At 66.1% G+C, this 27,810-nt stretch overlaps 1 protein-coding gene across 3 annotated transcripts; it reads right to left on the minus strand.

Moving 5' to 3' along the window:
* Nucleotides 1-27,801, minus strand: SPTBN2 (spectrin beta, non-erythrocytic 2). 3 transcript variants are annotated; one of them, XM_086871090.1, is made up of 36 exons: nucleotides 27,699-27,801; nucleotides 26,271-26,504; nucleotides 24,069-24,217; nucleotides 22,914-23,087; nucleotides 22,392-22,483; nucleotides 21,543-21,623; nucleotides 20,570-20,685; nucleotides 20,351-20,463; nucleotides 18,862-19,049; nucleotides 18,564-18,681; nucleotides 17,922-18,080; nucleotides 17,392-17,694; nucleotides 17,146-17,299; nucleotides 15,581-16,754; nucleotides 14,944-15,081; nucleotides 13,897-14,653; nucleotides 13,135-13,337; nucleotides 12,920-13,010; nucleotides 12,561-12,707; nucleotides 11,758-12,021; nucleotides 11,091-11,315; nucleotides 10,279-10,368; nucleotides 9,584-9,847; nucleotides 8,828-8,958; nucleotides 8,055-8,259; nucleotides 6,829-7,203; nucleotides 5,337-5,581; nucleotides 4,620-4,758; nucleotides 4,232-4,316; nucleotides 3,686-3,882; nucleotides 3,000-3,157; nucleotides 2,789-2,864; nucleotides 2,551-2,699; nucleotides 1,088-1,261; nucleotides 623-665; nucleotides 1-527 (listed from the first exon to the last, which is right to left on the minus strand). In XM_086871090.1, exons 2-36 carry the CDS (start codon nucleotides 26,440-26,442, stop codon nucleotides 306-308), a joined length of 7,371 nt encoding a protein of 2,456 aa, XP_086727216.1. In that variant the 5' UTR covers nucleotides 26,443-26,504; nucleotides 27,699-27,801; the 3' UTR covers nucleotides 1-305. The 3 variants fall into 3 exon arrangements, with proteins under 3 accessions (XP_086727216.1, XP_086727217.1, XP_086727218.1); XM_086871091.1 differs by lacking the exons at nucleotides 22,392-22,483; nucleotides 22,914-23,087; nucleotides 24,069-24,217; nucleotides 26,271-26,504; nucleotides 27,699-27,801 and adding an exon at nucleotides 21,906-21,926; XM_086871092.1 differs by lacking the exons at nucleotides 1-527; nucleotides 623-665; nucleotides 1,088-1,261; ... (5 more) ...; nucleotides 4,620-4,758; nucleotides 5,337-5,581 and adding an exon at nucleotides 5,938-6,412.
* Between the last annotated feature and the right edge of the window lie 9 nt (nucleotides 27,802-27,810).

The raw sequence follows: 27,810 nt of genomic DNA on the forward strand, positions 1-27,810 counted from the left end.
CCTCTCCCAGTTCATCCCAGTCCATCCCAGTTCATCCCAACCTCTCCCAGTCCCTCCCAGTCCATCCCAACCTCTCCCAGTTCATCCCAGTCCATCCCAACCTCTCCCAGTCCATCCCAGTCCATCCCAGTTCATCCCAGTCCCTCCCAGTCCCGCTCCCCAGCACACTCAGACCCCCCAGGCTGTGCCTCCAATCACTTTATTGGGGTGGGGGCTGCACGGGGACATCACCGGGACGGGAGGGGGAGGGGGGACACTCAGCCCCTCCATGGGGCCCCCCCGTGTCCCTCCGTCACCCCCAAATTCTACTTGTTCTTCTTGAAGAAGCTGAAGCGTTTCTCCCTCTCCTTGGGCTCGCGGGGCCGGGGGGCTCCCTCGGCGGGGGGGGGCACCGGGGGGAGGCTCAGGGCCCGCGACATCCCCTTGGGGGGACCCCCGGGGACCCCCGAGCCCTCCCGGGGTCCCCCCGGGCCCAGCGTGGCCCCGGCGGCGGCTTCGATCGCCCGGAGCCACAGGGCCATGTCGGCCTGGGGAGGGGACACGGCGACATTGGGGACACTGGGGGGGCTGGGGGACACTGGGGACATCCAGGGGACATCCAGGGGACACCGGGGGGTCTCACCTCGTCCTTAGCCTGGAACAGGAATTCTTTCCCATCGCTCAGCCTGGGCGGGGGGGGTGCAGGATCAGCCACCGCGACCCCCCCCCAGTCCCTTCGTGTCCCCCCCAGTCCCCCCACATCCCGTCCCGTTCTTCCCTCACTCTTCCCCCGCTTTCCACCCCATTTCCCCTCATCTTCCTCGGCATTTCCCCCATCTCCTCCCCATTTTTCTCTGCATTTCCCTCCCATTTCCTTCCCCCATCTCCCCAATTTCCCCCCAATTTCCCCCCACATTTTTCTTTGCGTTTTCCCCACATTTCTCTCCCCCATCCCCTCAATTTTCCCCACATTTTTTCCCCCATCTCCTCTCTCTTTCCTCCTATTTTTCCCCCCACTTTCCCCCAATTTCCTCCTCATTTCCCCCTCAATTTTTCCCCCATTTTCCCCCCAATTTTCCCCGATTTCCCCCCATTTTTCCCCCCGTACCCCAGCCTGAAGACGTGTTTCCGTTTGCGGTAGGCGGTGGCCGGGTGGCAGCGGGCTCCTCGCAGGGGGGTGGGGGGCTCGCCGTGGTACGGGACCCCCGCGCCCGCCCCCCGCGCGTCCTTGAACACGCTCAGGGACCCCCCCCGCAGCACGCAGTACAGGCTCTGCCAGGACCTGGGGGGGTCAGGAGGGGTCTCTGAGCCCACCATCCCCCCCAGGACACAGCCCAGACTCTGCCAGGACCTGGGGAGGGCTCAGGGGGGGTTTAAGGGGCCCCCAGGACACAGCCCAGACTCTGCCAGGACCTGGGGAGGGCTCAGGGGGGGTTTAAGGGACCCCCAGGACACAGCCCAGACTCTGCCAGGACCTGGGGAGGGCTCAGGGGGGGTTTAAGGGGCCCCCAGGACACATCCCAGACGCTGCCAGGACCTGGGGAGGGGTCAGGGGGGGTTTAAGGGGCCCCCAGGACACAGCCCCGGCTCTGCCAGGACCTGGGGGGGTCAGGAGGGGTCTCTGAGCTCACCATCCCCCCCAGGACACAGCCCAGACTCTGCCAGGACCTGGGGAGGGCTCAGGGGGGGTTTAAGGGACCCCCAGGACACAGCCCAGACTCTGCCAGGACCTGGGGAGGGCCCAGGGGGGGTTTAAGGGGCCCCCAGGACACAGCCCAGACGCTGCCAGGACCTGGGGAGGGGTCAGGGGGGGTTTAAGGGACCCCCAGGACACATCCCCGGCTCTGCCAGGACCTGGGGAGGGCTCAGGGGGGGTTTAAGGGGCCCCCAGGACACATCCCAGACGCTGCCAGGACCTGGGGAGGGCTCAGGGGGGGTTTAAGGGACCCCCAGGACACAGCCCAGACGCTGCCAGGACCTGGGGAGATCGCAGGGGGGGTTTAAGGGGCCCTCAGGACACAGCCCAGAATCTGCCAGGACCTGGGGAGGGCTCAGGGGGGGTTTAAGGGGCCCCCAGGACACAGCCCAGACTCTGCCAGGACCTGGGGAGGGCTCAGGGGGGGTTTAAGGGGCCCCCAGGACACAGCCCAGACTCTGCCAGGACCTGGAGGTCGTTGTGACTTTAAGCGAGGGGCGTGGTGTTTAATGGGCGTGGCCATGTGAGGGCGGGGTCGTGTGGGCGGAGCCAGGATGCCCAAATATAGCCGGGTGATGTGGGCGTGTCTGAGTGGGCGTGGTCTGTGTGGGAATGTGAAATGGGGCGTGTCCCCAGGGGTGTCCCCGGTGTCCCCAGGGTGTCCCCAAGGCCGGGCGGTGTCTCCAGGATGTTCTGGAGTCCTCAGGGTGTCCCCAAGGCATCTCCAGGGTGTCCCCAGGGGTGTCCCCAGGGTGTCCCCAAGGTGTCCCCAGTATCCCCAGGGTGTCCCCAAGGTGTCCCCGGGGTGTCCCCAGTGTCCCCAGGGTGTCCCCAGAGTGTCCCCAAGGTGTCCCCAGGGGTGTCCCCCTCCTGACCTGTTGGTGGCTCTCTTGCCGGGCGCCTCCAGCTCCTGCTTTCGGCACAGCCCCCCCTCCAGGCTCTCGGGTGGGGGGGGGACACGGGGGGGCAGCGTGGCCGCCACCCCCCCCGGCCCGGGCCCCCCCTCCTGCGCCCCTTTGGGGACCTGGGGAGGGGGACAGGGGTGAGGGGGGGGGTCCTACAGAGGGGTCCGAGGGTGTCCCCCCCGAATTTTGGGGGTTCGGGGGGCGTTACCTGGCCCGCGGCGCTGTCGGGGCGGATCCCATTGAGGGCCGGGGGCTCCGGTGGGCGGCTCTGGGGGGTGGGGACCCTGCAGGGGGTGGGGACACAGGGGACACCTCCCTGTCACCCCCAGAACCCCCTCCCCATGTCCCGCCCCCGCCGAGGGTGTCCCCAAAATCTCTCCCCTGGCCCTGAATGAATCTCTCCCCGTCCCCCCCCTCACCTCTGCCCCTCCCCGCCCCCTCCCCCGTCCTGCCTCTCGGGGGGCACCACCGGGGGGGTCCCCCCGACTTCGGCCTGGGCCGGGGGGGGCTCGGGGGGCTGCAGCTTCCTCGCCTCCTCCTCCTCCTCCTGGCGCCGCCGCCGCTCCTTCTCCTCCAGCTGGGGGGATCGAGGGGGGTCAGGGACAGACCGGTGACAACGGGGGGACACACAGGGGGAACCCCCCCAGGGTGGGGAGGTGACACAGGGACCCCTTCCCACGCTCGGTGTCACAGCCGTCTCCTTGTCCTTGCCATGTCCCCCGTGCCCCCCTTCTCCCCCCTCGTATTCCCCTCCCCATTTCCCTCCCATGTCCCCAATGTCCCCAGGGTCCCCATGTCCCCCTCCCCATTTCCCATGTCCCCGTGTCCCCCTCCCCATTTCCCCCCATTTCCCCCTCCCCATTTCCCCTCATGTCCCCAATGTCCCCCCGTGTCCCCATGTCCCCCTCCCCATTTCCCCCCCATTTCCCCTCATGTCCCCAATGTCCCCAGGGTCCCCATTTCCCCCTCCCCATTTCCCCCCATTCCCCCCCGTGTCCCCGTGTCCCCCTCCCCATTTCCCCCCATTCCCCCCCGTGTCCCCGTGTCCCCCTCCCCATTTCCCCCCCATGTCCCCCCACTCCCCCCCATGTCCCCGTGTCCCCACCGTGGTGAGGCGGCTCAGGGCAGCGAATCTCTCGTCCCAGGCGGCCGCAGCCTTTTGGAAGCTCTGGTGGCGTTTGAGGAGGGTCTCGGCCTCGGCCAGGCTGGAGCCCAGCTCGGGGGCGCGGGCCAGGGGCTCCCTGCTGGCCAGCCAGGCCTCGGCCGTGGCCGCGTCGCGCCCGAACACCAGCACCTCCAGCACTGGGGACACGGGGACGGTCACCGGGGGGGCACCGGGGGGCAGAGACACCCCTCTGCCACCCCTGAGCCACCCCTGGGCACTCAGAGGGGACACGGGACACCCCTCTGCCACCCCTGAGCCACCTCTGGGCACTCAGAGGGGACACGGGGACCCCCCTCTGCCACCCCTGGGCACAGGGACCCCCCTCTGCCATCCCTGTCCCCTGTCCTGGGCACTGAGAGGGGACACAGGGCACAGGGACCCCTCAGGTGGCACCTCCTGGGTGGGGGCAGCACCTGAGGCTGGCACAGGGGACACGGAGGGACATGAAGGGACACGAGGGGGACACGTGGTCCCCCCAGTTCTCACCAGTCTGCAGCCACTCCAGCTTGTCCTGCCAGCGCTCCCCGATGTCCCTGCGGCGCTCCTGGAGCTCGGCCAGCTCCTGGGACAGCTGGGGGGACACGGGGACACACTTGGGGACAGGATGGGGACAGAGATACAGGGGTGGGGTTGGGACACGGGGACAGCGACGGGGACACGAGGGGACCTGTGCTGGGGACAGCGACGGGGACATGAAGGGACCTGGGCTGGGGACAGCGACGGGGACACGAGGGGACCTGGGCTGGGGACAGCGACGGGGACACAAGGATTTGGATGAGGAATGTGGGGCCGGGGACTTGGGGCCGGTGACAAGGGTGGTGACAGGGGAATGAGGACACGGTGACAGGGTGACACGGTGGCAGGCGTGTCCCACCTTGTCGGCGTCGTGGTGGCCGCGCTGCAGCAGCGCGGTGGCCACGGCCACGCAGGCCCCGAAGGAGCCTTCGCGCGCCTCCAGCTCCGCCCGCAGCCCCTGGTGCTGCTGGATCAGCAGCTCGGCCGCGGTGACATCCCTGTCAGGGGACAGGGACACCGGCGGTCACCACGGGGACACCCCAGCTCCAGCTGGCCACGGCGGGCAGGGCTGGGCCACCAGGGTGGTGCTGGGGTCACCTGGGGTGTCCTTGAGATGTCACAATGTCCCCAGGGCTGTCCCGGTGTCCCTGTGTGTCCCCATGTCCCTGTGTCCCCCCTTATCTCTGTAATGTCCCTGTGTCCCCAGGGCTGTCCCCATGTCCCAGGGCTATTCCCATGTCCCTGTGTGTCCCCATGTCCCCAGGGCTATCCCCACGTGGTGTACCCCTGTGTGTCCCTGTGTGTCCCCATGTCCCCGGGGTTGTCCTCATGTGTGTCCCCAGGGCTGTCCCCATGTCCCTGTGTGTCCCTGTGTGTCCCTGTGTGTCCCCATGTCCCCAGAGCTGTCCCCATGTCCCCGGGGCTGTCCTCATGTGTGTCCCCAGGACTGTCCCCATGTCCCTGTGTGTCCCTGTGTGTCCCCAGGGCTGTCCCCATGTCCCTCTGTGTCCCCGCTGTGTCCCCCCCGTGTCCCAGTTGTGTCCCCAGCTGTCCCCCGTGTCCCCCCGTGTCCCACCTGGGCCTCTCGCGGGCCTGCAGCTGCAGGTGCATCCCGTCCATCCAGAGCCGGAGGTCGCGGGCGGCGCGGAGGAACCGGAACTGCTCCACGGTGTCCCCGAGCAGGCGGCGGCGGCGCTGGCAGCGCCCGCGGAGCTCGGCCCAGGCCGCGGCCACCGCGCCCTCCTGCGCCCGCAGCTCCTCCGCCCGCGGGCCCGCGTACGCCGCGGCCAGGCGTCCTGCGGCCTCCTGGACAGCCGTCACCTGGGGACAGGTGGGACATGGGACAGGTGGGACAGGTGTGACAGGTGTGACAGGTGTGACATGGGACAGGTGTGACAGGTGTGACAGGTGTGACAGGCGTCCTGCGGCCTCCTGGACAGCCGTCACCTGGGGACAGGTGTGACAGGTGTGACATGGGACAGGTGTGACAGGCGTCCTGCGGCCTCCTGGACAGCCGTCACCTGGGGACAGGTGGGACAGGTGTGACATGGGACAGGTGTGACAGGCGTCCTGCGGCCTCCTGGACAGCCGTCACCTGGGGACAGGTGGGACAGGTGTGACATGGGACAGGTGTGACAGGTGTGACAGGTGTGACATGGGACAGGTGGGACAGGTGTGACATGGGACAGGTGTGACAGGTGCCCTGCAGCCTCCTGGACAGCCGTCACCTGGGGACAGGTGTGACATGGGACAGGTGGGACAGGTGTGACAGGTGTGACAGGCGTCCTGCGGCCTCCTGGACAGCCGTCACCTGGGGACAGGTGTGACAGGTGTGACATGGGACAGGTGTGACAGGCGTCCTGCGGCCTCCTGGACAGCCCTCACCTGGGGACAGGTGGGACAGGTGTGACATGGGACAGGTGGGACAGGTGTGACAGGTGTGACAGGCGTCCTGCGGCCTCCTGGACAGCCGTCACCTGGGGACAGGTGTGACAGGTGTGACAGGCGTCCTGCGGCCTCCTGGACAGCCATCACCTGGGGACAGGTGGGACAGGTGTGACATGGGACAGGTGTGACAGGTGTGACATGGGACAGGTGGGACAGGTGTGACAGGTGTGACAGGCGTCCTGCGGCCTCCTGGACAGCCGTCACCTGGGGACAGGTGTGACATGGGACAGCCATGCCATGACACTCACAGCCACCTCCTGCACCGCAGCACCCCTCACCTGTCCCCCTCCCCTGTCCCCTGTCCCCTGTCGCTGTCCCCTGTCCCCTCCCCTGTCCCCTGTCCCTGTCGCTGTCCCCCTGTCCCCTGTCCCCTGTCCCCTGTCCCCTGTCCCCTGTCGCTGCCCCCTCACCTGTCCCTGTCCCCTCATCTGTCCCCTCACCTGTCCCCTGTCCCCTGCCGCTGTCCCGTCCCCTGTCCCCTGTCCCCTGTCGCTGTCCCCTCCCCTGTCCCCTGTCCCCTCATCCGTCCTCTGTCCCCTGTCGCTGTCCCCTGTCGCTGTCCCCTGTCCCCTGTCGCTGTCCCCTGTCCCCTGTCCCCTCCCCTGTCCCCTGTGCCTCACCTGCGCGCTCAGGGCCTGCACGTCGTGCTCGAAGGTTCGGTGCTGTCTCTCCAGCCCCTCGGCCGCCCGCAGGTCCCGCCCCAGCTCCTCGGGCACCTGCCGGGCTTTGTCGCGGAGCTGCGCCAGCACCTGCCGGGCGTCGCGGCGGAAGCGCTGCAGGTCGTGCGCGGCCGCCAGCTCCTGCGCCCGGGTGGCCACGAGCTCCAGCAGCTCCGCCCACGCCTCGTTGAGCCCCGCTTGCCACTGGGCCACTGCCGCGCGCTCGGGGTGGCCCCCGGCGATCAGCGCCGCCGCCGCCGCGTTGGCCGCGTCCACCCGCTCCTGGCCCAGCCCGCCCGTGTCCCGTGAGAACTCGCGGAACTTGTCCCGGAGCAGCTGCGGGGACACGGGACAGGGGTCAGGGGACAGGGGACACGGGTCAGGGGACACGGGTCAGGGGACAGGGGACACGGGTCAGGGGACACGGGACAGGGGTCAGGGGACACGGGACAGGGGACAGGGGACAGGGGACACGGGACAGGGGACACGGGTCAGGGGACAGGGGTCAGGGGACACGGGACAGGGGTCAGGGGACACGGGACAGGGGTCAGGGGTCAGGGGACACGGGACAGGGGTCAGGGGACACGGGACACGGGACAGGGGACACGGGACACGGGTCAGGGGTCAGGGGACACGGGACAGGGGTCAGGGGACACAGGACAGGGGTCAGGGGACACGGGACAGGGGACACGGGTCAGGGGACACGGGACACGGGTCAGGGGACACGGGACAGGGGACAGGGGACAGGGGACACGGGACAGGGGACAGGGGACACGGGACAGGGGGTCAGGGGACACGGGTCAGGGGACAGGGGTCAGGGGACACGGGACAGCGGGACGGGGAGCTGTCGGGGACAGGGGACACTCCTGGTGACAGGCAGACACGGGACACACCACAGCCAGGGTCCTCTCCCGGTGACAGGGGGACACGGGGGGTCAGCGGGGCACTCCTGGGGACAGGGACATCCTTGGGGACAGGGACACGGACACCCCCAGTGACCGGGACACACCCGGTGACACGAGGGGACAAGCTGGGGTCCGGGGGCCACCCCCAGTGACAGGGACACAAGGATCCCCCCAGTGTCAAGATGACCTGGGGACCACCTGGCACTGCCACAGGGGCTCCTCAGTGTCCCTGTCCTTGTGTCCCCTCGGTGTCCCCTCGGTGTCCCCTCGGTGTCCCCTCACCGTGACGTGCTCGAAGTCCTGCCCCAGCTCCCGGGACGCCGCCACCACCTCTCGCTCCGAGATCCACTGCTCCAGGTCATCGAGGTCACGGCGCAGCTGGCACAGGCGGTGGTGGCCCTGCAGGGTGGCCCTGCGCTCCCCGGCCAGGTGACACAGCCCCGCGTAGAGACGCTGCACCTGCGCCGCGCGGGCACGGAGCCGCTCGCTGGACAGCGGGAACAGGGGACAGCGGTGTCACCAGCGGGGACAGGGGACAGCGGTGTCACCAGGGGGGACAGGGGACAGCGGTGTCACCACAGGGGACAGGGGACAGCGGTGTCACCACAGGGGACAGGGGACAGCGGTGTCACCATGGGGGACAGGGGACAGCGGTGTCACCACGGGGGACAGGGGACAGCGGTGTCACCATGGGGGACAGGGGACAGTGGTGTCATCATGGGGGGACAGGGGACAGCGGTGTCACCACAGGGGACAGGGGACAGCAGTGTCACCATGGGGGACAGGGGACAGCGTTGTCACCATGGGGGACAGGGGACAGCGGTGTCAGGGGACAGTGAGCAGGGGATGGGGGTCTCAGGGGACGCGGTGGTTGTGCACACGGCACCAGGGATGTCCCCAGGGGTGTCCCCAGGGTGTCCCCAGGTGTGTCCCCAGGGTGTCCCCAGGGTGTCCCCAGGTGTGTCCCCAGGGGTGTCCCCAGGTGTCCCCAGGGTATCCCCAGGGTGTCCCCAGGGTATCCCCAGGTGTCCCCAGGTGTCCCCAGGTGTCCCCACCCGTCGGGGTGGCCGCTGGCCGCCATGGCCCGGCCCTGCTCGGCCAGCAGCTCCACGGTGCCGCCGTAGTCGCTCAGCTCCTGCTCCAGCCCCAGGTGCCGGCTCAGCATGGCCTGGGCGCCCGGCTCGTCCTGGGGACACCACGGAGGGGACACGGGGGTCACCAGGGTGTCCCCACCCCCCAGAGACCCCCAGCAGGTCCTTTGGGTGCCCTTGACCCCTCCAAGCCACTCGCAGACCCTGCGGACCCCCAAAGACCTCCCACAGATCCCCTCTGACCCTCCTTGACCCCTATAGATCCCCTATAGGCCCCACTCAGAATCCCCTGACCCCCCCAGACTCACCCCATAGAAACCCCCAGACCCCCCCAGACCCCTCAGCTCTCCCTCTGACCCCCCAAACCCCTCCCCACAGCCCCCCAAACCCCCGCCACATTCCCTGCTGACCCCCCATAGACCCCCCAGCCCTCCCAAACCCCCCCCAGCCCCCTCCCAATCCCCATAAACCCATCACAACCCCCCCATAAACCCCCCAGACCCCCCCAGACCCCACAAACCTCTCCCCACAGCCCCTCTGCCCCCCCTCTCCCCCTCCCTGCCCCTCTGGGACCCCCCCACAAACCCCCAGACCACCCTGGAGACCCCAGAGCCACCCTGGAGACCCCTGGAGACCCCTGGACCACCCCCCTTCAGCCACCCCAGCCAAAGCGGGGGTGACACCGCTGTCCCTGGGGTGGGGGTCCTGTCCCTGGCCCACCTTGGCCTTGTCCTGGGCCAGCATGTGCAGCTCCCGCTCGCCCAGCCAGGCCTCGGCGGCCGCGGCGTCGCGCAGGAAGCGCTGGGCGGCCAAGGCGGCCTCCAGCCGCCGCTGCCTCCGCGCCGCCTGCGCCCGCAGCTCCCGCCAGGCCTCCCGCAAGGCGGGGACCCCCCCGGGAACCCCCCCGGGGACCCCCCCGGGGACCCCCCGCTCCAGCAGCTCCGTCACGCGGCGCTCGCGGCCCTGCAGCTCCTTCTGCAGCGTCTGCGGGGGGAAACGTGGGGTCAGGGGGGGTTTGGGGGGGTCTAGGAGGGGTTTTATGGGGGTCTGGGGGCTCTGAGGGGGGGGTTATGGGTCTGTGGGGGAAATCGGGGGTCGGTGAGGGAAACTGGGGGGCCTGGGGTCTATGGGGGAGTTTATGGGGGGTCCATGGTGGAAATTGAGGGGTCTAAGGGGGTCTGGGGGGTGGTTAAAGGGGTCTGGGGGTCAGTGGGGGAAATTGGGGGCTCTGTGGGGATTTATGGGGGATCTGGGGGGCGAGGCAGAAAACCTGTGGGGGGTCTGGGGGGACAGACATCGATGGGACCTCCCGGGTGGGGGGTCTGTGGGGGTATGGAAAGAGTCCTAGGGGGGTCACAGGGGTCACGGGGGGTATCTGGGGACATTTGGGGACATTTGGGGACCCTCTGAGCCACCTCGTTCTTCTGGAGCAGCAGCTGCACCGAGGGCAGGTCCTTCCCGTGGTCCGTGGACGTGGCCAGGGCCTGGCGCTCCTGCACCCACAGCTGGGGACACGGGGGGACATTGGGGGTCACTGGGGGACACTGGGGACATGGGGACATTGGGGGACATTAGGGGTCACTGGGGGCAAGGGGGGGACACGGGGGCATTGGGGACATTGGGGACATTGGGGGTCCAGGACACTGCAGGGACAGGGATGGGGGGGACTCAGGGATTTGGGGTCAGGGACAGCCATGGAGGGAAGAGAATTTGGGGTTCAGAGTCCCTGGGAGGGTCTGAGATTCAGGGTCAGGAATGGGGGGGATGTCAGAGATTTGGGGTCAGGGATTTGGGGTCAGGGATTTGGGGTCAGGGATTCGGGGTCAGGGATTTGGGGTCAGGGATTTGGGGTCAGAGATTCGGGGTCAGGAATTCGGGGTCAGGAATGGGGGGATGTCAGGGATTTGGGGTCAGGGATTTGGGGTCAGAGATTCGGGGTCAGGGATTTGGGGTCAGAGATTTGGGGTCAGGGATTTGGGGTCAGGGATTCGGGGTCAGGGATTTGGGGTCAGGGATTTGGGGTCAGGGATTTGGGGTCAGGGATTCGGGGTCAGGGATTTGGGGTCAGGGATTTGGGGTCAGGGATTTGGGGTCAGGGATTCGGGGTCAGGGATTCGGGGTCAGGAATTCAGGGTCAGGAATTCGGGGTCAGGAATGGGGGGTCAGGCACGGGACACCAAACACCCCGGGGCTCAGTGGCAGCACCGGGGGCCATCCCCGCCCTCACCAGCTCGTCCTCCAGGTCCCTGCGGAACTGGTGCAGTTCCCTGGCGGCCGCGAGGCTCCGGCCGCGCTCCTGCAGCGGCTCCCGCAGCTCCCGGAACTGCTGCTCCAGCTCCCGCACCTGCTCCTGCACCCCCGCGCTCCGGGGGTGCCCCGGGCTGAGCCCCCCGGCCTCCGCCCGCAGCGCCCCCACCTCCTGCTCCCGCAGCGCCGCCTGCGTCTCCAGCAGCTGCGGGGGTTTGGGGGGTCAGGAACGCCCGGGGGACCCCAAAATCTGCACCCCAAAACTTGAACCCGCACCCAAATCCCTGCATCACAGACCTGCACTCCAAAATCTGCACCCCAAAACTTGAACCCTCAGAACTTGCACCCAAAACCGGCACTCCCAAACCTGGGGACTCCAAAATCTGCATCCCGAAACCTGCTCCCAAAAACCTGAACCCCAAAATCCTGAACCCCAAAATCCTGAACCCCAAAACCCTGAACCCAAATCCTGCATCCAAAACCCTGAACACCCCAAAACCCTGAGCACCCCAAAATCTGCACCCTAAACCTTCACCCCAAAACCTGGGTGTCCCAAACCTTCATCCCACACCCACCCCAAAGCCCACCCCCCAAACCTGTACCCCTTCCCCCCCTTTCCCCCCCATTTCCCAGCCCCCTTCCCTGACCTGGTGCCGGGTGAGCAGGACCCCGACGCTGGTCAGGTCCTGGCCGCAGTGTCCGGAGCGGAGCTGGGCGCGGACTCCGGCCAGCCACGAGCGGAGTCCGGCGCAGGCCTGGGCGCAGCTCTCGGCGCGCGCGGCCTCGGCCAAACCCCGGCCCTTGGCGGCTGCTGCCGCCTCCACCTGCGCCCACAGCGCCCGCAGCTCCTGCCGGGGCGCGGTCACTCGTCCGGCCAGCGCCGGCCGCGCCCGCGCCAGCTGCTCCCCGTCCTGCGGGACACGGGAACGGCGGCGGGGAGTTACGGGCTGGACACCAGAACTGGCGCGGTCGGACCCAAAACGCCGTGGAACGGTCAAGGTTGGGATTGTGGGATGGTTGAGGTTGGACCCGTTTAGTTGTGGGGTGGTGACGGTTGGACACACGGGATGGTGGAATCATCAAAACTGGACCCGTGGAACCATCAAGGTTGGACCCAGAAAATCATGGAATTGTCAGTGTGGGACACGTGGGATCCTTGAGATCCATCCAGTAAATTGTGGGATTAGGAAGACTGGACCCATGGAATTGTGGAATGGTGAAGGTTGGACCCATGGAATTGTGGAATTTTTAAGGCTGGACCCATGGAATCATGGAATTATTTAGGTTGAACCCATGGAGTCGATGAGGCTGGACCCATGGAATCGCTGAGGTTGGACCCACAGAATTTTGAGACAATTTCCCTCACCCATATCCCACCTTTCCCAAGGAACGCTCCTTCCCGGATCCTGTTTCCCCCACGTTTTCCCCCATTTTTTCCCCCCGTTCCCACCTTCTCCAGCGCCTCCAGCCAGGCCCGGTTGGCCGCGAGCTCGGCGGCGAAGGCCTGGTGCTTCTGCCACTTGCCCTGCAGGTCCCGCGTGCCCTCGTAGGACACGTCCCGAGCCACCGGCAGCTTCTCGTTCAGCCACAGCGTCAGCTGGGAACGGGAACGGGAGTGGGACCGGGAATGGGACCGGGAACGGGGACACAGGTCAGGATCTCCTCCCACAGTCCCAGCCCAGCCCAGTTCTCATCTTCATCCCATCCCCATTTTAACCCCACCCATCCCTCATCTACATCCCGATTCCGATCCCGATTCCGATCCCGATCCCGATCCCGATCCCGATCCCGATCCCGATCCCGTCTCACCTCCTGCCCATCCTGCAGGAATTTCTGCAGCTCCCAGTTATCCCGCAGCCGCCCCAGCAGCTCCTGGGCCGATTCCCGGATCTTCTGGTGCCTGAGCCAGGGTCGGGGGTGGGGTGAGAGACCCCAATCCCAGGGGATGGGACGGGACCGGGACCGGGACCGGGACCGGGACCGGGACCGGGACCGGGACCGGGACCGGGACGGGTCTCCCTCACCTGCTCTCCACCGACTCCACCGTCTCCCGCACCTTTTCCGCGTGGACGCCGCCCTCGTCCAGCAGCTTCTTCCCGGTGTCCGTGAGCGCCCGGACGCGCTCGGCTCCGGTGTCCAGCGCGGCCAGGAACTCCTCCAGCCTCCGCACGGCCGCCTCCGCGCCCGGCACCGTGCCCGGCATCTCCGTGTGCGCCAGAGCGTGCTCCTGCGCACCGGGACCGGGATCGGAACCGGGACCGGGACCGGGACCGGGACTGGGACCGGGACCGGGACCGGGATGGGGATGGGGATGGGGATCGGGACCGGGACCGGGATCGGGATCGGGATGGAGATGGAGATGGGGATCGGGATCGGGACCGGGACCGGGACCGGGATGGGGATGGGGATGGGGATCGGGATCGGAACCGGGACCGGGATGGGGATGGGGATGGGGATGGGGACCGGGACCGGGATCGGGATCGGGATGGGGATCGGGACCGGGATCGGGATCGGGATCGGGATCGGGATCGGGACCGGGATCGGGATCGGGACCGGGATCGGGATGGGGATCGGGATAGGAACCGGGACAGGGATCGGGACCGGGACCGGGACCGGGACCGGGACCGGGATAGGGATGGAGATCGGGACCGGGACCGGGACCGGGACCGGGACCGGGACCGGGATCGGGATCGGGACGGGGATCGGGACCGGGATCGGGATCGGGATCGGGATCGGGATGGCACCGGAGCCCCGGCATTCCCCGCAACACCCCGGCTCCCCCTCACCTGCTTCCCCAGCGCTCCCTCCACCTGCTTGGCGTCCCGCAGGAACACGTGGAATGCGACAGCCTGGGCCAGGAGCCGCTGCCGCTTCTCCCACACCCGGCCCAGCTCTTCCCAGTCCGCGTCCAGCGCTTCCAGGCGCTGGAGCAGGCTCAGGCTCTGCGGGTCCGTCTGTCCCCGCGTCACCTCCCGGCCGGCGGCGCGGGCGCTCCGGTAATCGGCGCCGTAGTGTGAGATCTCGGTGCGGAGGCTCTCGTGCTGCCGCAGGGAGCCCTCGGCCTCGGCCAGGGACGCGGGGACATCCTCGGAGCCCGCGGCCGCGCGTGTGCGGGACAGCCAGGCCTGGAGCGCCGCCAGGTCCCGCAGGAAGCCCTGGAGCCGCCGCGCCTGCCCCAGGGACTCCTCGCGGCTCCGGTGGCACCGGCGCAGCGCGTCCCACTCGGCCTCCAGCCCCGCCAGCCCCTCGCGGATCTCGGGCGCTCGCTCCGGCTGCTCCCCCTGCAGCTTCTCGCCCTCGGCCCGCAGCTCCCGCAGCTTTCCCTGGATCGCGTCCAGGTCGCGCCCCATCCCCGACAGCTTCCCCTGCAGCGCCGTGATCCCCGCCAGGTCCCGGCCCAGCGCCCGCGTGGACTCGATCGCCGCCGTCTTCTCCCGCATCCAGCCCCGCGTCTCGTGGCATTCCAGGCGGAAATTGTGGATGTTCAGCGCCGCGGTCAGCGCCACCTTCTTGCGCTCGGTCAGCGCCCGGAACCGCTCCCACCTGGCACGGGCGGGATCGGGGCGCGGTGGGACAGAGCCCGGGGAGCGCTCCCGGCCTGAAAAATCCATCCCTGGAGCGTCCCAGGCTGGAGAATCCATCCCTTCCCAGAGTATCCCGGCCTGGAAAACCCCTCCCTGCATCCCTGGAGCATCCCCGAGCGCCCGGAGAATCCATCCCCGCCCGGAACACTTCCCTCCGCCCGGAGCATCCCCGAGCGCCCGGAGAATCCATCCCCGCCCGGATCCACCCGCGATTCCTGGCCGGAATGAACCCGCCGGGCCCGCCCCCACCTGTCCCGGAGCTGCTCCCAGGTTTCCCGGGCGCTCTCCCGGTTCCTGTCCCCGGATCCCTGGAGCTCCTGCGTGACGCGGCCCACGGAGGCCACGCGCGCCGCCAGCGCCGCCAGCTCCGGCTCCAGCGTCTCGAACCTGCGGGAGCGCCGGGAATGACCGGGAATACCGGGAATACCGAGCTGGGGCTGGGAATTCAGGGAACAGCGGAAACCCCAGCAACGCCGTGCTGGAAACCCTGGGAATACCGCAAATCCCGGGAATACCGCAAATCCCGGGAATACCGCGCTGGGGGTGGGAATTTTGGGAGTGCTGGGGATAGGGTGTTGGAGGTGGGAATTTTGGGAGGGCTGGGAATATCTCACGTCAAGGTGAGAATTCAGAGAGTACAGGGAATGCTGTGTTGGGAGTGAAAATTCTGGGAAAACGGGAACACCCGGAACACTGGGAATGTTGTGGTGGAGGTAGGAACTCAGGGAACACTGGGAATACTGGAGAGATCCTGAGGAAAAACGGGAATAACGGGGCGATCTCGTGTATTCTTGGGAAAATTCCTGGGGGAATCCCGGCGGGGGCGAATCCAGGATTTCCCGGGGAATAATTCTGGGATTTCCACGGCTCAGCGCGGGGCGCTCACCGCTGCTGCACCACCTCCAGGTCCTCGATGCGCTCGGGAATTTCCATGGAGAGCAGCCACTGCTCCCTCTCGCCCACCCAGAGCGCGCAGGCATCGGCCTCGCTGCGCGCCGCGAACAATCCCAGCGCGTCCCGCAGCTCCAGGCGCCGCAGCTCCGCCCGCTCCTCCAGCTCCCGGTGCCGCCGCTCCAGCTCCGCCAGCCGCTCCGCCAGCCCCGGCACCACATCGGGAACTCCGGCGGCATCGCCGGGCAGCGCCTGCTCCCGCAGCGCCGCCAGCGCCGGCCCGCGCCGCCGCATCTCGTCCTGCAGCTCCCGCAGCCGCCGCTCCAGGATCCCCGCGGATCTCTCGTCGTGGCCGAGCTCCGGCCCCGCCACTCTCCGGGCAGCGGCCGCCAGCCAGGCCTCGGCCTCGGCAGCCTCCGCGTCCAGCTGGAATCGCCCCGCGGCCGCTCGGAGCCGCCGCTCCCGAGCCCCGGCCAGCGCCGGCAGCGCCGCCCAGAGCGACTCCAGCTCCCGGATCCGGCGGGACACGGCGGCCGCGGGGTCCGGGCAGCCGGGAGTGGGGCCCGGGGGTCCCTCAGGGCCTTCTGGGCATCCCACGGCGGGTTCCGAGGGTCTGGAGGCGGATGCCGAGAGTCCCTCCGAGGATCCAGGGGTGGATTCCACGGGTCCGGCAGCGCGTCCCAGGGATGCGTTCTTGGATTCCGGGGGTCCCGGGGGAGGTTCCGTGGATTTGGCGGTGGATCCAGCAGCGGATTCGGCGGGTTTCGCGCTTCCCATCGATCCGGCAGCGGATCCCGTTGATCCAGGGGTGGCTTCCATGGATCCGGCGGCTCCGTCGGGGTCTCCCTGCGCCAGCAGCTCCCGGCCCCGCTCCAGCAGCTGCTCCAGCGGCCCCGCGCGTCCCCCCAGCGCCCCTCGGATGGCCTCGAGCTGGCTCAGCATCCGCAGGGCACCCGGCAGGTCCCGGCCCAGCTCCGGGCAGCGCAGGAGCCGCTCCTGCTCTCGCATCCAGGCCTCCTCCTCGCCCGCATCCCACAGGAACTTCCAGAGGCGCCGGGAGCGCTCCAGCCGCAGCCGCCGCTGCGCCGACAGCGCCGAGAGCCCCCGGTAGCGCAGCTCCAGAGCCGCCACCCGGGCCCGCAGCTGCTCCGGGGGGCACGGGCGGTACCCTGGGGGCACGGGCGGGGGTCAGCGGGGCTTGGCAGGACCCGGGGGTCCCAGGGTTTGGGGGTCCTGGGGTCTGGAATCCCCAGGGTTCAGGGGTACGGTGTTTGGGGATCCCAATTTTTGAGGGTCCCAAGGTCTGGGATTCCGGGATCCCGAGGATTTGGGAGAGGCAGCGTTTGGGGGTCCTGGGGGTCTGGGATTTGGAGGTCCCAGGGTTCAGGGATCCGATGTTTTGGGGTCTCAGTTTTTGGGGGTCCTGAGGTTTGAGGGTCCGTTTTGGGGTTCTGGTAGGTCCCAGTTTTGGGGAGGTGCGTGGGGGTCCCAGGATTCAGGCGTCCCTGGGTTTGGGGGTTCCAGGGCATCACAGGGGTCCCAATTTTGGGGGTCACTCACCGCCCCCCTCCCCGAGGAAGCGCTCGGCCGCCGCCCCCACACTCCGGACCCTCTCGGCCTGGGCCGCCACGTCCCCCTCGACCAGGGCGTGGATCTGCAGCAGATCATCCACCTGGCTCAGGTGCTGCCCGAAATCCCGCGACTGCAGCCGCACCTGGGGACCCGGGGGACACGGGGGACACGGGGGGGGGTCACCGGGAGGGGGTCCCACCAGGGGACCCCACCCCCCCCGGCTCCCCTCCCCACCTCCATCTCCTCCATCCAGCCCATCAGGTGCTCCAGGTCGCGCAGGAGCCGCTGCAGCTCCAGGTGCGCCCGGAGCCGCTCTCGCCTCGCCGCCACCTGCGCCCGCAGCGCCTCCCAAAGCGACACCACGTGGTCGCGCCGTGTCGCGATACCGCTCATGTCGTGATAGCGCTCGGCCTCCAGCTCGGCGGCCACGGCGGTGACGGCGCGCACGCGGCTGCCGTAGGCGGCGATGTCGCTCTCGATGGCCTCGTGTTTGCGCAGAGCGGCCTCGACCCCCGCCAGGGACCCCCCGAAATTGTCCTGGGGGGGGGAAAGGGGCGTGAGAGGCTGGGACACTCCAGGGACCCCCCCGGAATTGTCCTGGTGGGGGGGAAAGGGACGTGAGGGGTGACAAAGGAGGGGGACGCGCCCTGAAATTGTCCTGGTGGGGACAGGGGGGGTCCCCTGTGCCACGGGGTTGTGATTTGGGGTTGATTTGGGGTCGCGGGGGGTGTCGGGGGTCGCTGGGTGGGGGGTCCCGGTGTCACCTGTGCCACCAGGCGCTGGTTGTCCCCCAGCCAGGTCTCCCTGAGGGCGGCCTTGCGGTGGAACCTCGCCGCCAGCTGCTCCAGGTGCTGCTGCCGGAGCAGCTCCGAGCGCAGCGCCAGCTCCCGGCCGTGCTCCGCCTTCTCCAGCCGCTCCCACGCCTGCGGGCACCGCACGGTCACCTGGGGCACCCGCGACACCTGGCATGTGTCACCTGGGGCACCCGGGACACCCGGGACACCTGGCATGTGTCACCTGGGGCACCCGGGACACCTGGGGACACCTGGGACACCTGGCACTTGTGTAACTGAGTCCCCTCCCGTGTCCCCCCAACCCCATCCCCTGTCCCTGTCCCCTGTCCCTGTCACCCTGTTGATGTCGGTTCTGTGTGTCCCTCCTGTCCCCCATGTCCCCCCTGTGCCCCCCCTGTCCCCCCATGTCCCCATCCCTGTTCCCTGTCCCTGTCACCCTGTTGATGTCGGTGCTGTGTGTCTCTCCTGTCCCCCATGCCCCCCATGTCCCCCATGTCCCCATCCCTGTCCCCTGTCCCTGTCACCCTGTTGATGTCGGTGCTGTGTGTCTCTCCTGTCCCCCATGCCCCCCATGTCCCCCATGTCCCCATCCCTGTCCCCTGTCCCTGTCACCCTGTTGATGTCGGTGCTGTGGGTCCCCTCCCGAGGCACGAACTGTCGCTGGTTGTTGGCTCGCAGGCGGCTCCGGAGCGAGAACAGCAGCACCTCCAGGGACCCCTTGTCCTCGAACCTGCAGGGGGGACCCCAAAATACACCAGGGGACCCCAAAACCCACCCCGGGGGGACCCCAAAACCCCTCAGAGGGAAACTGAAACCCATTGGGAGGACCCCAAACCCAATTTGGGGACCCCAAACCCCCCTGGGGAGCCCCCCGAGCCCACTCTGCCCCCCAGCCCAATTTGGGGCTCACCGGGGGGGTTTCTCGGTGGTGCGGTAGGCGCTGAAGGCCTGGAGCTGCCCCTGCAGGCCGGGGATGCCGCGGGGCAGGCGCCGGTCAGTGAGGAGCAGCAGCGAGCGCTGGATCCAGCCCAGCAGCTCGGCCGCCTGCGCCTCGTAACGGCCGGCCAGGCCCTCGGCCTCGCGCGCTGCCTCCAGAACCTGCGGGACAGGCGGATGTCTGTCTGTCCGTGCTCGTGTCTGTCATCTGTCCATCCATCCATCATCCATTGTCTGTTCATCCATCATCCATCAATCATCCATTGTCTGTCCATCCATCCATCATCCATCCATCCATCCATCCATCCATCCATCCATCATCCATCCATCATCCATCCATCCATCCATCATCCATCATCCATCATCCATCCATCATCCATCATCCATCCATCATCCATCCATCCATCCATCATCCATCATCCATCCATCATCCATCCATCATCCATCCATCCATCCATCCTCCATCCATCCATCCATCATCCATCCATCATCCATCATCCATCCATCCATCCATCCATCATCCATCCATCCATCCATCATCCATCATCCATCCATCATCCATCCATCATCCATCCATCCATCCATCCATCATCCACCCATCCATCATCCATCCATCATCCATCCATCATCCATCCATCCATCCATCCATCATCCACCCATCCATCATCCATCCATCATCCATCCATCATCCATCCATCCATCCATCATCCATCCATCCATCCATCCATCATCCATCATCCATCCATCATCCATCATCCATCAATCCATCCATCCATCATCCATCATCCATCATCCATCCATCCATCCATCCGTCCATCATCCATCCATCCATCCATCATCCATCATCCATCCATCATCCATCCATCATCCATCATCCATCCATCATCCATCCATCCATCCATCATCCATCCATCCATCCATCATCCATCCATCATCCATCCATCCATCATCCATCCATCATCCATCCATCCATCCATCCATCCATCATCCATCCATCATCCATCCATCATCCATCCATCCATCATCCATCCATCATCCATCCATCATCCATCCATCCATCATCCATCCATCATCCATCCATCATCCATCCATCCATCATCCATCCATCATCCATCCATCCATCATCCATCCATTATCCATCCATCATCCATCCATCCATCCATCATCCATCCATCATCCATCCATCATCCATCCATCCATCCATCATCCATCCATCATCCATCATCCATCATCCATCATCCATCATCCATCATCCATCCATCCATCATCCATCATCCATCCATCCCCATCCCCCACCCATCCTTCTGTCCATCTCCATCTGTCCCTCCCTGCCCCCCCCACCCCATCCCCCCGCCCATCCCCATCCCCCAACACCATCTGTCCATCCCGTGTCCCCCCCATGTCCATCTGTCCATCCCGTGTCCCCCCCATGTCCATCTGTCCACCCCGTGTCCATCCCGGACCTTCCCGACGCGTTTTCCCTCCACGGCCAGCGCCTTCATCCTGGAGAAGTGGTGGTAGAGGGCGGCCACGTAGGTCAGCACTGACCGCTCGTCCGGCTGCTCCACGGCCACATCTGGGGGGCACGGGGGGGGGGTCAGACCCCCAAATCCCCCCTCGGGGACCCCCAAAGCCACCCCCAAATCCCCCCCCGGGGACCCCCAGCCCCCGCAGCCCCTCACCCTCGGGGTCCAGCAGCCGGGTGACCCCCAGCTCCCGCTCGGCCACGGCGAAGGCGCTCTGCAGGTTGTGGAGGGCGTTGGCCCCGCGCAGAGACCCCACGTCCAGCAGCTCCGGCCTGGGGGCGACCGGACAGATGACCACTGACCCTGAGCCATGACCACTGACCCACTGACCCTGACTCACTGACCCTGAGCCATGGCTACTGACCCTGAGCTATGGCCACTGACCCACTGACCCTGAGCCACTGACCCACTGACCACTGTCCCACTGACCCTGACCCACTGACCCTGAGCCATGGCTACTGACCCTGAGCCATGACCACTGACCCACTGACCCTGAGCCACTGACCCTGAGCCATGGCTACTGACCCTGAGCTATGGCCACTGACCCACTGACCCTGAGCCACTGACCCTGAGCCATGGCCACTGACCCACTGACCCTGAGCCATGGCTACTGACCCACTGACCCTGAGCCACTGACCCTGAGCTATGGCCACTGACCCACTGACCCTGAGCCACTGACCCTGAGCCATGGCTACTGACCCACTGACCCTGAGCCATGGCTACTGACCCTGAGCCATGGCCACTGACCCACTGACCCTGAGCCACTGACCCTGAGCCATGGCTACTGACCATTGACCTATGACCCACTGACCCTGAGCACTGACCCACTGAGCCATGGCCACTGATCCCTGACCCACTGACCACTGACCCAGACCCACTGACCCCTAACCCCATAACCCCCTATCCCCATCATCCCCAGCCCCCGCACCCCACAGCCCCGCCCCACAGCAGCCCCTGTGCCCCACAGCCCCCCCATCCCACAGCCCCCCACCCCACAGCAGCCCCTGTGCCCCACAGCCCCCCCATCCCACAGCCCCCTGCCCCACAGCCCCCCGCCCCATAGCCCCCCTGCCCCACAGCCCCCCTGCCCCACAGCAGCCCCCCCTGCCCCACAGCCCCCCCTGCACACCGGTGCCGGTGGATGAGGGCGCAGAAGGCCAGCCCGTCCCGCCAGCTCGTGGTGAAGTTCTGCACGTTCACATTGGGGTACCTGGGGGGGGCGGGGATGGTCACAGACCCCCCGAGAGCCCCCGGGAGCCCCCAGGAACCCCCCAGACCCCACAGGTCCCTCCTGAGCCACACTGAGACCACCCAGACCCCTCCTGGACCCCCCCAGGACCCTCCCAGATCCCTTCAGGATCCCCCCGAGGCCCCCAGGACCCCCCCAGACCCTCCTCACCCCACAGTTTTCATCTGGCAACAGCTCCACAGAGCCCCCCAGGATCCCCCCAGGACCCCCCAAACCCCCCCGGGACCCCCGGGACCCCCTCACCCCGCGGTTTTCATCTGGCACCAGCCCCCCAGGACCCCCCAAACACCCCCGGGACCCCCTCACCCCGCGGTTTTCATCTGGCACCAGCCCCCCAGGACCCCCCAAACCCCCCCGGGACCCCCTCACCCCGCGGTTTTCATCCGGCACCAGCCCCCCAGGACCCCCCAAACCCCCCCGGGACCCCCGGGACCCCCTCACCCCGCGGTTTTCATCTGGCACCAGCCCCCCAGGACCCCCCAAACCCCCCCGGGACCCCCGGGACCCCCTCACCCCGCGGTTTTCATCCGGCACCAGCCCCCCAGGACCCCCCAAACCCCCCCGGGACCCCCGGGACCCCCTCACCCCGCGGTTTTCATCTGGCACCAGCCCCCCATGACCCCCCAAACCCCCCCGGGACCCCCGGGACCCCCTCACCCCGCGGTTTTCATCTGGCACCAGCCCCCCAGGACCCCCCAAACCCCCCCGGGACCCCCGGGACCCCCTCACCCCGCGGTTTTCATCTGGCACCAGGCCAGCAGCGCGTCCTTGGCCGATTTCCTCTCCCGCGTGTCCCCGGTCTCCACGCTGATGTCCTGGATCTGGGGAGGGGGCAGCCCGAAAAATGGGGTCAGACACCCCTAAATTAGGGTCAAGAACCCCCCCAAAGCGGGTCTGGGACCCCCAAAATGGGTGCAAGCCTCCCGTGGTGGGGTCAAGACCCCCAAAAATGAGGTCTGGGACCCTCCTGGGTGGGGTCACGACCCCCCAGAAGTGGGTGCAGGACCCCCAGAAGTGGGTGCAGGACCCCCAAAAGCGGGTGCAGGACCCCCAAAAGTGGGTGCAGGACCCCCAGAAGGAGCCCCTGGGAGGTCTGGGGTACCTCAATGACCAAACCGAGCCCCCAGGGTGGGTTCAGAACCCCCCGAAATGACCCAGGATGGGCACAGACCCCCCCCCTCCCAGGGCGGCCGCGCCCCCTCCCCATTTCACCCAGCGGGGGGGGGGGGGGGGGGGTCCCGGGGGGGCCACCTGGAAGCGCAGGATGATGGTCCAGACCAGGCCGAGGGTCAGGCGGGGGTTGCCATCCACGATGTCGTGCGAGCCCACGTTCTCCAGGTGCACGCGCTGCTCCCGCAGGAAGCGCAGCGCCTTCTCCACGTTCTCCAGGCAATGGATCCTCATCCGGCCCCGCGTGGGGCGCGGCTGGGCCGGGGGGGCACGGTCAGAGACCCTCCCCCAGCCGGGCAGGGGGAGAGGGGGGCGTGGGGAGGGAGGAAATGGGGGTTTGGAAGGGGTTAAAAGGGGGTGGGGGGTGTAGGAATGGGGGTTTGAGGGGTCTGGGGGTGATGGAAAAGGGGTTGGGGGGTTTGGGGGGGCGTGGAGGTTTTGGGGAGGGGGTTTGGGGGGTCTGGGGGTGACTGGGAGAGGGGTTGGGGGGTTTGGGGGGGCGCGGAGGTTTTGGGGAGGGGGTTTGAGGGGTCTGGGGGTGACTGGGAGAGGGGTTGGGGGGTTTGGGGGGGCGCGGAGGTTTTGGGGAGGGGGTTTGGGGGGGTCTGGGGGTGATGGAAAAGGGGTTGGGGAGGTCTAGAGGAGGGTGGGGGTCACAGGAAGGGGATTTGGGGAGCACAGAGGGGGGTGGGGGGGTCTGGGGAGGGGGTTTTGGGGGGTCTAGGGGGGCCCGGGGGGGGTGAGGGTGGCAGAATTTGGGGTTTGGGACATATGGGAGAAAGGCAGAGGGGGGTGGGGGTCACAGACAGGAGGATTTGGGGGGGTCTGGGGGTCTCCAGGAGGGTCTGGGGGTCCCCATGACAGTTGTCCCAAATTTGGGGAGGGGTCGCACTCACCAGGGTCTCCCCCAAGAGCCCCTCGAGCAGCCGGGGGGGGGGTCCCGGGGGTCCTTTTTTGAGGGATTTCCCATTTTTTGGGGAGGGTCCTTATTTAGGGGTGGTGGTTTTTTTTTGGGGTTTCCCCTTTGAGGGGGGTGTCCCCATTTTGGGGAGGGGTCGCACTCACCAGGGTCTCCCCCGAGTGCCCCTCGAGCAGCCGGGGGGGGTCCCGGGGGTCCTTTTTTGAGGGATTTCCCATTTTTTGGGGAGGGTCCCTCTTTGGGGGGTGGTGTTTTTTTTTGGGGGGGGTTTCCCCTTTGAGGGGGGTGTCCCCATTTTGGGGAGGGGTCGCACTCACCAGGGTCTCCCCCGAGAGCCCCTCGAGCAGCCGCAGCAGGAGCCGCCCGTCCCGGAGGTCGCTGTAAAGGTCCCCCAGGTGCGACCCCCGGGCCAGGTGGGAATTCACCCACTTGGTGAAGGTTTTCTTCTGCACCGCCTCGCGCTCGTCTGGGGAGGGGTCACGGGGGGGGGGGGGGCTCAGAGACCCCCAAAACTCCCCCCAAATCCCTCCCAGACCACCCAAACCCCTCCCCCGACCGCCCAAATCCCACCCAGAGCCCCCAAATCCCAACAGCGACTCCCCCCCTCCCCCCCCTTCTGTGTCGGTCTGGGGGGGTCACAGACCCTCAGACCCCCCCAAAAGCCCCCCAAAAACCCCCAAAGACCCCCCAAAACCCCCCCAAAATCCCCCAAAGACCCCCCTAAACCACCCAAATCCCACCCAAAGACCCCTCCCCACATCCCCCTTCTTCCGCACGGCTGGGAGGAAAAGGGGGGAGTGGGGGGGGGGGTTCAGGGACCCCCAAAACCTCCCCAAAACCCCCCCCAAAATCCCCCCAAAGCTCCCCAAGGGTCGGAGCCCCCCGAGGGGGGTCGGGGGGGGGGGGAGGGGATCCCCCCGCGCCAGCCGGTGCTGGATTAACGCTAAGAGGATTTGGGGGGGGGTCCTTGGGGGGGTCCTGGGGCAGATTGGGGGGGTTTGGGGGAATTTCCTGGGGGGTTTGGGGCAATCCAGGGGGTTTGGGAAGGGAAATTTGGGGAGTTCCCCCCCATTTTTCCACTGGATGCCCCCATTTTCGGGGGTTTTCCCCCATTTTCGGGGTTTTTCCCCCATTTTCGGGGTTTTTCCCCCATTTTCGGCGTTTTTCCCCCATTTTCGGCGTTTTTCCCCATTTTCGGGGGTTTTCCCCCATTTTCGGGGGTCTTCCTCCATTTTTTGGGGGGTTTCCCCGATTTTTTAGGGATCACTCCCACGTTTTGAGGCTCCCCCATCCCCATTTTTGGGGTCTCCCCATATTTTTTGGTTGTTTTCCCCTCTTTTCTGGACATTTCCACCTATTTCGGATTTTTTTTCCCCCCGTTTTTTGCCGTTTTCCCCACATTTTTCTGCCGCCCCCTCCTCATTTTTGGGCGCATTTCCCCATTTTTGGGGTCCAACTCCCCAAGTTTTGGGTTCCCCATCCCCATTTTTGGGATTCTCACATATTCCCGATATGATTCTCATCATTTTTTGGGTCGTTTCCCTCATTTTTTGGGGCTGTTTCCCTGATTTTCTCCACTTTTCCATCGCTTGCTTTATTTCCCTCACTTATTTATCCTCCCAAAAAACATTCCAGGGGTCCCTATTCCCATTTTTTTCGGATCCTCCACATTTTTGGCGAGTTTCTCCCCGCTTTTCTCAGGTTCCAATCCCGTTTTTTTATCCATTCCCATCATTTTTTGGGCGGTTTCTTCCTTTTTTTTTCGGCTTTTCCCCAATTTTTTGCATTTTCCCCTTTCCATTTTTCCCACCCTCCCTCTGATTTTCGCATTTTTATCCCGCTTTTTGTGTTTTCTTCACATTTCTTGCACTTTCCCCCCCAAACTTTTTGCTTTCCCCTCCAATATTTGAACTTTCCCCCCCACTTTTTGTTCATTTCCCCCGATTTTTTTTTCACTTTTTTCCTTTTCTCCCATTTTTCGCGCTTTGCCCAGAATTTTTCCGCATTTCCCACGAATATTTCCATTTCCCACCCATTTTTATCCACTCCCCCCTCAATTTTTACGCATTTCCACCCAATTTTAGGACTTTCCCCCCCCACTTTTTACTCTTTCCCCCCCCATTCTTTCCACTTCCCCCACGAAAATTGAATTTTTCTCCTCACTTTTTGTGCGTTTCGCGCCGCTTTTTGCGCTTTCCCCTCAATTTTTTAACCCTTCCACCTTTTTTTGTGAATTTCCCCTCAATTTTTTAACCCTTCCACCTCTTTTCGTGCATTTCCCCTCAATTTTTTAACCCTTCCACCTCTTTTCGTGCATTTCCCCCTCAATTTTTTAACCCTTCCACCTCTTTTCGTGCATTTCCCCTCAATTTTTTCCACTTTCCCCTCCGTTTTTTTGCATTTTTTTTTCCCGTTTTCACTTTTTTTTTCCCCAATTTTTTTTTTTTTTTTTTTTTTATCTTTTCCCACCTCGATTTTTTTTCCCCCATTTTTGGGGTCCCCCCCCCCCCACCCCGCACCTGCCAGAGCTTTGATGCGGGAGCGCTCGAAGCGCCGGGCGGAGCCTTCCTCCTCCTCTTCCTCCTCCTCCTCTTCCTCCTCCTCGGGCCCCCCCGCGCCCCCCTCCCCCTCCCAGCGGGGGTCGCTGAACCTCGGCAGCTCCAGGGGGTCGTAGGGGGGAGGGGACAGCATGGTGACCTTTGGGGACCCCCAAATTTGGGGAGGGGGCGACGCTGGGAGGGTTCAGGGAGCAGCTGGAAAATTAAAAAAAAAAAAGGGGGGGGGTTGGGAAAGGGGGGGGGGGGTTTGGTCACAATCCCCTCCCCCCAAAGTGACCCTCGGGATCCTTAAATTAGCGGAGACCCCTCCTCAAATTAAGGGGGACCCCTCCTCGAATTAATAAAAATATTCTTTGGATTGAGAGGTTTTTCCTAAATTAATGGAGCCCCCCCCTAAATTAATGGAACCATCCCAAATTAATAAAGAACCTCCCGAATTAAAAGAGACCCCTCCCCAAATTAAGGGGGACCCCTCCCCGAATTAATAAATCCGCCACAAATTAATAAAGATCCCTCCAATTAACAGGAACTTCCCCAAATTAATCGGGACGCCCCCAAACCCTTCCCCAAAGTTCACTTTCAGTAGAGACCCCTCCCCAATATTAAATCGAAACCCCCCCAAACGGGAGAGGGACCCTCCCCAAATCCTTCCCGGGGACCCCCCAAAGCCCCCCCGTCCTCTTTTTGAGCCCCCCCGGGACCCCCCAAAACTCCTCAGAGTTCCCCCCCTCCTCCTTAGACCCCCTCCCCAAAACTGTCAGGGACCCCCCGAGCTCCCCCAGGACCCCCCCGGCCATTCCCAAACTCAACCGAAGCCCCCCAACCTCTCCAGAGACCCCCTTGAGCCCCCCCAAATCCTCTCTGACGACCCCCGAGCCTCCCCAAATCCTCACCGGGACCCCCAAAACTCCTCCAAGCCCCCCCCCAAAAAACTCTCCGGGTCAGCCTGAGCGCCCCCAAATCCTCTCAAACAAACCCCGAGCGCCCCAAATTCCTGCCTGGAACCCCCAAAACTCCTCCGAGACCCCCCCCCGGCTCCCCAGAGCCCCCCCAGAGCCCCCCGCTCTCCCCCCACTCCCCCCCCCGTTAATGCTCTTAACGGGGATCAGCGGCCGCAGCGCCGGGGGGGATCGGGGGGGGTTTGGGAACACAAACACGCGAATTTTGGGGTGGGGGCTCCCCAAATTCTCCCGGGACAGCGCGGGGGGGGGCTCTGCCCGGGGATGCGGAGCCGCTGCCGCAGTGCCCGGGGGGGGGACGCGGGGGGATCTGCCGGGTCGGGGGGGGTTGCGGGACCCCGGAGGGGGGTTCTGAGGGTGGGTTTGGGGTGTTTTGGGGGGGGGGTCTCCCCCCGTCTGAGCCCCCCCAGGTGTGACCCCCCCCCCTTACCTGCGCTGCAGCCGCGGCGCGCGCTGAGACCGCGGCAGCTCATCACACCCCGGGGGGCGGGGCCTCAGACCACGCCCCTCCGCCGTCACCACGGTAACGCCCCTGGCCACGC

Source organism: Cyanistes caeruleus, chromosome 34 (assembly GCF_971803275.1).
Source record: "Cyanistes caeruleus chromosome 34, bCyaCae1.hap1.1, whole genome shotgun sequence".
NCBI classification, from domain to species: Eukaryota; Metazoa; Chordata; class Aves; order Passeriformes; family Paridae; genus Cyanistes; species Cyanistes caeruleus.